The following is a 9,499-nucleotide window of genomic DNA, read 5'->3' on the forward strand; positions in this document are numbered from 1 at the left end:
ACACTTCTGGCATTCTCTCAACCATCTTCATGAGGTAGTCACCTGGAATGCATTTCAATTAACAGGTGTGCCTTGTTGAAAGTTAATTGAATTTGTTTGAGCCAATCAGTTGTGTTGTGACAAGGTAGGGGTGGTATACAGAAGACAGCCCTATTTGGTAAAAGACCAAGTCCATATTATGGCAAGAACAGAGTTACCTCTGCTGCAGAGGATATGTTCGTTAGAGTTACCAGATAAATAAATGCTTCAGAGTTCAAGTAACAGACACATCTCAACATCAACTGTTCAGAGGAGACTGCATGAATCAGGCCTTCATGATCGAATTGCTGCAAAGAAACCACTACTAAAGGACAACAATAAGAAGAAGAGACTTGCTTGGACCAAGAAACACAAGAAATGGACATTAAACCAGTGGAAATCTGTCCTTTTTGGTTCCAACCATCGTGTCTTTGTGACACGCAGAGTATGTGAACGGATGATCTCCGCATGTGTGGTTCCCACCGTGATGCATGGAAGAGGAGGTGTGATGGTATGGGCTGCAAGAGGGACAATGAGAATACGCAAGTCAACTGAGGGTTTTGATAAATCTGTTCCCATTCAGAATTCCTACGTGATTACTGTAATATGATGAAAGGTTACTTAATAAATCCTCTCTAGGGTATGTGGGACGCTAGCATCCCACCTGGCCAACATCCAGTGAGATTGCAGAGCGCCAAATTCAAATACAGAAATACTCATTATAAAAATTCCGAAAATATACAACTATTTTACATAGGTTTAAAGATTAACTTCTTGTGAATCCAACCACGGTGTCAGATTTTTAAAATGCTTTACGGCGAAAGCATACCTTACGATTATTTGAGAACATCACCCAGCAGACAAATCATTACAAACAGTAACTAGCCAAGTAGAAGAGTTACACAAGTCAGAAATAGAGATAAAATTAATCACTTACCTTTGATGATCTTCATATGGTTGCACTCAGAAGGCATTCATTTATTTAATAAATGATCCTTTTGTTCGATAAAGTCTCTCTTTATATCCCAAAACCTCAGTTTTGTTTGCGCGTTTTCTTCAGTAATCCACAGGCTCAAATGCAGTCACAACAGGCAGACAAAAAAATCCTAATTGTATCCATAAAGTTCATAGAATCATGTCAAACGATGTTTATATTCAATCCTCAGGTTGTTTTTAGCCTAAATAATCGATAATATTTCAACCGGACAATAACGTTGTCAATATAAAAGGTAAATAAGAAAGGCACTCTGTGACACGGCGCGCATGAAAAAGCTCTGTGACACGGCAGGGTCCACTCATTCAGACTGCCCTTACTCCCTCGTTTTTCAGAATACAAGCCTGAAACAATTTCTAAAGACTGTTGACATCTAGTGGAAGGCATAGGAACTGCAATTTGAGTCCTAAGTCAATGGATACTGTAATGGCATTGAATAGAAAACTACAACAAACTCTATTTGAATGGAATGGATTTTTCTCAGGTTTTCACCTGCCAAATCAGTTCTGTTATACTCACATACACTATTTTAGCAGTTTTGGAAACGTTAGAGTGTTTTCTATCTAAATATACCAATTATATGCATATCCTATCTTCTGGCCCTGAGTAGAAGGCAGGGAAAAGGCAGGGAAAAGGCTAGTATTGCCGTCCGGGAGATCAGGAAATAGGTTGATAACAGGAAACCCGATAGGCTAAAGTACAGGCAGGGAATAGGCAAAAGGCTTCGCTAGTGAGGCAGGCAAAAACTATCATACACAGGAGGAGTAAATCATTGGAAAAACAGAGCTCCGAAAGACATGTCACAAAACAAACAATACCTCACAGTGATGGGGTGCAAAGAACTGAACTAAATAGTGTGTGATAATGACATACAGGTGTGTGAACAGGTGATCAGAATTCAGATGATTGGGATCTGGAGAGTGAGCTGCATTCAGGGGATCTATGTGTTTGAGAGTGTGAGTTGGAAGCAGACGTTACAGATACATTAGTTGACAATACACAATAGAGATTTAAAAGCCACATGGTGGACCACTCAAATAGAGTTTTGAGACTCTATAAGCAGGAAAACACAGTACAGTATGTTATAACATGTACTAGGCGTAGATATGAAGTGTCTGTTGATGTGTGTGTGTGTCTGGTGGTTCAGGTAAGCACTAAGACGGTGGCTCAGTGTGTGGAGTTCTACTACAGCTATAAGAGGCAGGTGAAGACGGGTCGGAACGGAGCTCTGATCTACGGAGACATGGACCCACCTGAGAGCAGGAACACTGAGGAGGAGCTGGACCACAAGGTGAGTTGATTGACTACCTACAAAAGGATGTTATAACACATTCACAAGCAGTACATAAGCATTTACAGATTCTATAAACAATCCATCCCTTTACCAACAGATACAACACTACATAAGCAATCTTTGTACAATAATTATTGTCTTCAATGTTCCCTCCAAAAAACTGTAGGTCTGCTGAGTGTATACTAGAAAATTCTGTACAACTTCCGGCGCGTGTTTAATGTGAACACTGAGGCTGTACCCGCTTTAAGTTACAGTTGTAAACGTGGGCTACTGTGGCTATTTCATCATAATGTTGGCCTACCAATGTGGCCTACCATCAAAAGCAATGGAGAAAATGCATGCCATAACATTTTAACATGGAAATAGCCGTTCTATCATTTAGCCTACATTAGCAGCCAATGTGTGGTGTCAATGTAGGCCTATATTCCATGAGACTTTTGAAAGAAACATGCAGGGCTTGACATTAACCTGTTTATCCACTTGTCCTACAGACAAGGAGGTGACTGAAAATGTTGTTGTGTTGTTTGATGCCAGAAACCACTTTACAAAATAAAATGCATTATTATTCCCACACCATTATTACAGAGAATCAGACAAATTATACTACCCTCTGCCTATTGGCTACTTAGCTTATTCAAGCCTGTCTCAAAAATGCAACACTGCCCCTTTAAGACACACTATAAAACTATAACTGGCTCACTTTTCTAAGATGGGTAGAAATGTACACATTTTATGCTCTTGCAGGAAGCAATCACTCCCCCATTGCTGACTACAAATGATCTATAACCGGGCTAATAATTCACTAACTAGCAAAGGATATGAACAGATGAACAAATGTGCACATGTTGCTACATGTAGCTCTCTCTTTGATCTCAAAACAAGCATATCATCTGATGACCGCTCATGCTGCAAACACAGTCCAGATCAAAGTGAATGGCACAGATCCATATATGGCAATGGTATATTTGCATATAGGCCTACTGCAGCTCTGATTGGTTATGGCACACCGGTCTGTGTAGAGTACGGGCCTGACTTGTGCCTGTCAATAGAATCCGACTCCGAGGCGTTCTGCCTACAACAAAATATTTTGCATAGTTAGTTTTGCATTCTAAAGTATTTTATAGTTTGTTTTGTTTCGGTATGTTCCATTGAAAGTGGCTAATATTGTGTTGATTCTATCACAATTCCAACAGTAAAGGGAAACATTTATAGTGTTAACTGACGGGGAAAACTCTAGAAAGTTCAGTAAAGTTCAATATCGTGCTTCTCTGCGTGGTCTGATATTTCTTCTGCACGGCAGTCCCGAGGGAACATTGCTTATCTTTCTCCTTCTCTCTCTCTCTCTCTCGCGCTCTCTCAGAGCTCTCAGAGCTGTCAGAGATTAGAATCTCGGAAGGAAGAGGAAGACAACAGGAATTGGGAGGGGTCAGTTGACAGGAAGCACCGGGGCTCCAGTCCAAGCAGGGTGACACAGACGTTACAGGCCACAGAGAACGTGAGTGGGAGACTCAGGGGGACAGTGTGTGTGTCTGTGTGTTGGAACGGAGGAGACGCTGACTAGAAGATGAATGAGCATTTTCATGGCTGTATGTGTTATGTTTCTTCTTGTGTAATCAACACTGATGCCCCCATGCAGTAAACAACATTTGCACTTTTGAACTTGCCTTAACTGAGTTCACAGTAGGATAGTGGATAGGGAGCTGCAGCGTTGTTAAGTTTGTTGCTCTCTAGTGGCTAAACACTGAACAGCTGACTTGGCTGGCTTCCTCTCTCCCCATGTTGCGTAATTTCACTCTGTCAGCAAACAATGACTCATAAAACTGACCCCATTCCCCATTTTCTGCAGTTAGTTGGGTGACCTGGTAGAAAGCTATGGTTTTAAAAGGTGGCCTCTTGAGCTTTGGTGGAACATTGAGCTTTGTTATGTTTTGTATGGTCAGATGTAAAAATGTGTCAAAAACAAGCCTTATATAGATTTTTATTGAGTGTATTTTGTACTAACCAGGTACGCAATGTTCAGGTTAGTTTGGCTCTAGCTGGGAGGTGTGTGAGTGTGTGTGCTGACCAGAGGTGTGTGTGTGCAAAGCAGTTGACAAGATACTACTCTGACAGTGATCAGCTGTCATGTTTTTTGTAGGCATGCCTATGACCTTGCATCTATGATCTTTTGAATGCTTATAAAATGTTGCAAATTAAGTATGTAAATGTGTGTGCAGGCTGGAGCGGTCCTGGTACTGAAGACACAGGAGGATGTGAGGAGAGACCAGATGTCTTCCCGGGTCAGTCACCCCCCTCAGCCCTCTCCCAGCGCCCCCTCGAAACCACGGCCGCCTCCCAAGACCGGGACCATATCAGGGACCAAGGGCCCCGCCGGACCAGAGGGAGAGTTCCCTTGCAAGAAGTGTGGCAGGTAAGTGTCTGAGACATGTCTTAGAATAGAAGGTCTTAGATGGCTTTAGGCAGAGCAACATGGTAGCGTCAACTGTCAAATATGGCCCAACTCTCTATGTGGTTCTATGGTTAAAGGTACTGTATTTGGAAGCTCAGTTGGTTTCTGGTTAAAGGTACTGTATTTGGAAGCTCAGTTGGTTTCTGGTTAAAGGTACTGAATTTGGAAGCTCAGTTGGTTTCTGGTTAAAGGTAATGTATTTGGAAGCTCAGTTGGTTTCTGGTTAAAGGTACTGTATTTGGAAGCTCAGTTGGTTTCTGGTTAAAGGTACTGTATTTGGAGGCTCAGTTGGTTTCTGGTTAAAGGTACTGTATTTGGAGGCTCAGTTGGTTTCTGGTTAAAGGTACTTGGAAGCTCAGTTGGTTTCTGGTTAAAGGTAATGTATTTGGAAGCTCAGTTGGTTTCTGGTTAAAGGTAATGTATTTGGAAGCTCAGTTGGTTTCTGGTTAAAGGTACATGGAGGCTCAGTTGGTTTTTGGTTAAAGGTACTGTATTTGGAAGCTCAGTTGGTTTCTGGTTAAAGGTACTGTATTTGGAAGCTCAGTTGGTTTCTGGTTAAAGGTACTGTATTTGGAAGCTCAGTTGGTTTCTGGTTAAAGGTACTGCATTTGGAAGCTCAGTTGGTTTCTGGTTAAAGGTACATGGAAGCTCAGTTGGTTTCTGGTTAAAGGTACATGGAAGTTCAGTTGGTTTCTGGTTAAAGGTACATGGAAGCTCAGTTGGTTTTTGGTTAAAGGTACTGTATTTGGAAGCTCAGTTGGTTTCTGGTTAAAGGTACTGTATTTGGAGGCTCAGTTGGTTTCTGGTTAAAGGTAATGTATTTGGAAGCTCAGTTGGTTTCTGGTTAAAGGTACATGGAGGCTCAGTTGGTTTCTGGTTAAAGGTACATGGAAGCTCAGTTGGTTTCTGGTTAAAGGTACTTGGAAGCTCAGTTGGTTTCTGGTATAAGGTACATGGAAGCTCAGTTGGTTTCTGGTTAAAGGTACTGTATTTGGAAGCTCAGTTGGTTTCTGGTTAAAGGTACATGGAGGCTCAGTTGGTTTCTGGTTAAAGGTACATGGAAGCTCAGTTGGTTTCTGGTTAAAGGTACTTGGAAGCTCAGTTGGTTTCTGGTTAAAGGTACTGTATTTGGAAGCTCAGTTGGTTTCTGGTTAAAGGTACATGGAGGCTCAGTTGGTTTCTGGTTAAAGGTACATGGAAGCTCAGTTGGTTTCTGGTTAAAGGTACATGGAAGCTCAGTTGGTTTCTGGTTAAAGGTACATGGAAGCTCAGTTGGTTTCTGTTTAAAGGTATTTGGAAGCTCAGTTGGTTTCTGGTTAAAGGTACTTGGTTTCTGGTTAAAGGTACTTGGTTTCTGGTTAAAGGTATTTGGAGGCTCAGTTGGTTTCTGGTTAAAGGTATTTGCATATAAAAGAAACATAGTCTTGAGATCCAAGATTTGGATAAAGCTATTCCAATTGATTGATTGCAAAGTGTAAAACATCTGTCTATATTTTGCAGCAGGTTGACGTTTATTACCATGATGTTTGCCCTTGAGGCAGAACTGAGCGATTTCTGCTTGTTGGGCCAGCTGCAAAGTCCAAATTGGATATATATATAAAAAATAAAATCATTGACAAAAATAGCTTTTTGGTCTAAATTTAAGGTTAGGGTTAGGCATTAGGGTTAGCAGTGTGGTTAAGTTTAGGGTAAATGTTCTGCGGGATAACTGCCTTCTACTGGTTGGTTGGGATATGTTGAAATCTTGGAGATGTTGTTGGTTGCAAAAACACTGATTTGAGAAGCACTCCGAGCACTTTGTGTGCTTGGGTGAGTGCGTTTGTGTGTGTGCATGCGTGTATAACATAGTGAGAAGTGCTCCTTGGTGGTTGTTTGAGCAGGAAGGAATAAAGCAAAGTTGGACAATTTTGATAGAAGAGCTCATCCTTAGCAACCGCAGTCCTGTTATTATCAACTGTCTCCTAGCAACTGAAACACAGCAGTGATATGGCATGCCATGCCCCCAGTCTATGCAGCTCTGCCCAGCGACTAACTGTGTACTAATTATCAACACGCCCATTATCCGGGTCCTCATTGGCCCATATACTGTAGACTACTCTGCAGTATTCTGCCTTATCATGGTGTTGCACATCACACAGTTCTAGATTCACCGTAGAAAAACCACGAGAGCAGACCTTCTCTTCTGCACAAGCACTGTATGGTTTGTGAACCTAGATTATGAAGTGAGGAAAACTGATATTTCATTTACACGTGGACAAATGTTTCTGGCATCTGGACTTCATCAGTTCTCCTTCCTTCAGATTCAAGGTTCACACACAGTACAGTGATTGTGTAAAGACAATGTCTACACTCCTCGAATTGAAGTGCGGACCTATTTTTCTACACCGAACAATAAACCAACACCATACAGTGCTTGTCCACAGATACGAAAGCCTCTCCTCCTCCTCCTCCTTCTCCCCTTAGGATCTTCTACAAGGTGAAGAGCCGCAGTGCCCACATGAAGAGTCACGCGGAGCAGGAGAAGAAGGCCGCAGCACTGAGGCAGAAGGAGGCGGAGGAGAGGGCAGCGGCCCAGGCGGCAGCAGAGGCTGCAGCGTTACTGGCCGCCCGGCAGGACGGGGAACGGGAGGGGAACACAGCCGGAGGAGACAGCACAAACGATGACTCGTCTGAGGAAGATGATGATGAAGAGGAAGATGAGGACTGGCACTAAGACCATAGAGATAGAAAACGAGCCCACTCCACCTGTCTTTGCCATTATGGCAAGTGTACGCTCAATCTATCTGGCTTAGACAGACAGACAGACAGCCCTCTCCACGGTCAGGGTGAGCGGTAACAAACAGAACAGAGCAGAACTCTGAGGCCTCAGAACCCTAGCGCCCTCGAGTGTTCAGCTACGGCTCCTAACACTCAAGGGACATTTTACGCCCTCTTGTTACGCCCTCTTGTTACGCCCCCCTTTTACGCCCTCTTGTTACGCCCTCTAGTTACGCCCTCTTGTTACGCCCTCTTGTTACGCCTGCTTTAGCAGCGTTTCTCTCTGGGAAAAAACTGTCTTTATAAACAAACTGCTTTTTTTATTGTTTCATGGAACAGGATCTCCTATCTTGACACTTTCAGGGACAAGTTCTCTCACGTGTTTTCTCCCTCTTCCCTTTAACCTGCTTGTGAAGTGTTCAGGGGTTAACTCTCTCTCAGGCACACAGTAGGGTAGGAAAGAAAGCCATGCCATCTCTCTCTCTAACACCAATACTTTTCTTTCTCCTGTCTGCCATCCACCCCTGGCTTCTTCCTCTTCCTGTCAGCACTTTCAGCCAATCACAACACAGCACACAGACTCATCAGGTGGGAACTATATAGCCACGCCCTCAGCCCAGCCTTTAAAAACTAGAATAGTTTGTGATGCCTGGCAATGCAAGACTACATAAACCACAATGCAACCCGGCGTGGCCACTGTTTTCTCTACTCTCTGATCAGTTTGATATGTTATTATGAATAGAAGGACACCATATGAGTGATTGGGACCATGCAATATTGAAGTTGAAAGGACTTCCAGGTCATGAAAAGCCCAGATAGACTGATGTGGTGGTAACACCAAAGATGGTGGATAAATGAAGATTTCCCACTCAGGCAGTTTACCATTGAAAAAAATGGTCAGTTCCAGTCTGCTTAAGGGGGTGGCTCTCCCATAGGCACCAATGCATTTGTAGCTGGGTCTGATCCGCTTCGTTCATTGACTATACATGAACCAGAAAAAGTGGGATGTCTCACTTCTTCCGTCTCTCGTAACACTGCCTGTGTGGAGGCTTACCTATATGTGAAGGAAGGAACCATTTAGAGAACAGAACACACATTGTTGTGCGAGTTTCTGCATTTTTCCTGTTTGGGACTTTTTCACTCACTCAAGGCTGTCAAAAGCTTGCACAGATGCGTCGGGTCCTCAGTTCACCAAACTGGTTTCATCTTAGTTTCAAGTGCTGTTCTCAGTTGGATCCCTACCCTGATCAATTGTTTTATAGTCATCATGTGGTGTTTCTCCTCACTGTCGAGGCCTTGGATGTTTTCAACACTTTATCTTTGGATGAACGACAATCAATTTTACAAAGGTTATTTTTATATCCAACAAATTACTGTTGCTTTTTTGCTTATTATATCAAATTGTTAATGTTGTTTTTTGTTAATAATATTGTTATTAATAATGTCACAGTTGTCTCTTGTATTATTGTGATTTTGGATTGTTTTTGCGGCAGGTTGCTTTGGAGATCTCTTTCTCATTTGACTGTAGTGTAGGGTTATTTAAGACGTTGCTTTCGCTGTCTGTTTTGAACTGTGAGGTTTTAGAGTTACATCTAAAGACAGTCTGAGTAGAGAAGAGATGTGAAACAGAATTGTAAATGTGCAGTAGATAGAAGAACCACGTAATCCCTGATGACAACACCCCCTCTTATTCCTTGTATCCAGATGTCACCCACATTTAAAACGGTTTAGGTAAGGTAAGGGTAGGGGTTAAGGTCAGGGTGAGGGTTTAAAGCAAGCGAGCAGGCTGAAGATTCTTCTCTTTAAGCAGTCAGCCACAGTGGGGAGCAGAGAGGAACAGCTCCAATTACCGGACCCAGTTAAACCTACCTGGGTACTATGCACTGTGTGTGTGTGTCAGAGGAGGCTGGCGGGGAGGGCTATAGGAGGACGGGCTCATTGTAATGGAATACATGGAAACGTATCAAACATTTATATTTGAGTCATT

The 9,499-nt window shown here is 42.7% G+C and overlaps 1 protein-coding gene across 3 annotated transcripts in view; it reads left to right on the forward strand.

Annotated features, from left to right (window-relative positions):
- The window catches only part of LOC139383378 (mitotic deacetylase-associated SANT domain protein-like), a 49,107-nt gene extending 40,148 nt beyond the window's left edge, over positions 1 to 8,959 (forward strand). For 2 of the 3 annotated variants that reach the window (XM_071127903.1, XM_071127902.1), the window contains exons 10-13: positions 2,160 to 2,303; positions 3,667 to 3,801; positions 4,523 to 4,716; positions 7,219 to 8,959. In XM_071127903.1, coding sequence (XP_070984004.1) covers positions 2,160 to 2,303; positions 3,667 to 3,801; positions 4,523 to 4,716; positions 7,219 to 7,468 — 723 coding nt within the window. In that variant the 3' untranslated portion in view covers positions 7,469 to 8,959. Of the gene's footprint in view, positions 1 to 2,159; positions 2,304 to 3,666; positions 3,802 to 4,522; positions 4,717 to 7,218 lie in introns of those variants that run through there. The other variant, XR_011628728.1, reaches the window with a different exon arrangement.
- Positions 8,960 to 9,499: the final 540 nt, after the last annotated feature.

The sequence above is a fragment of the Oncorhynchus clarkii genome, chromosome 25, assembly GCF_045791955.1.
Source record: "Oncorhynchus clarkii lewisi isolate Uvic-CL-2024 chromosome 25, UVic_Ocla_1.0, whole genome shotgun sequence".
NCBI classification, from domain to species: domain Eukaryota; kingdom Metazoa; phylum Chordata; class Actinopteri; order Salmoniformes; family Salmonidae; genus Oncorhynchus; species Oncorhynchus clarkii.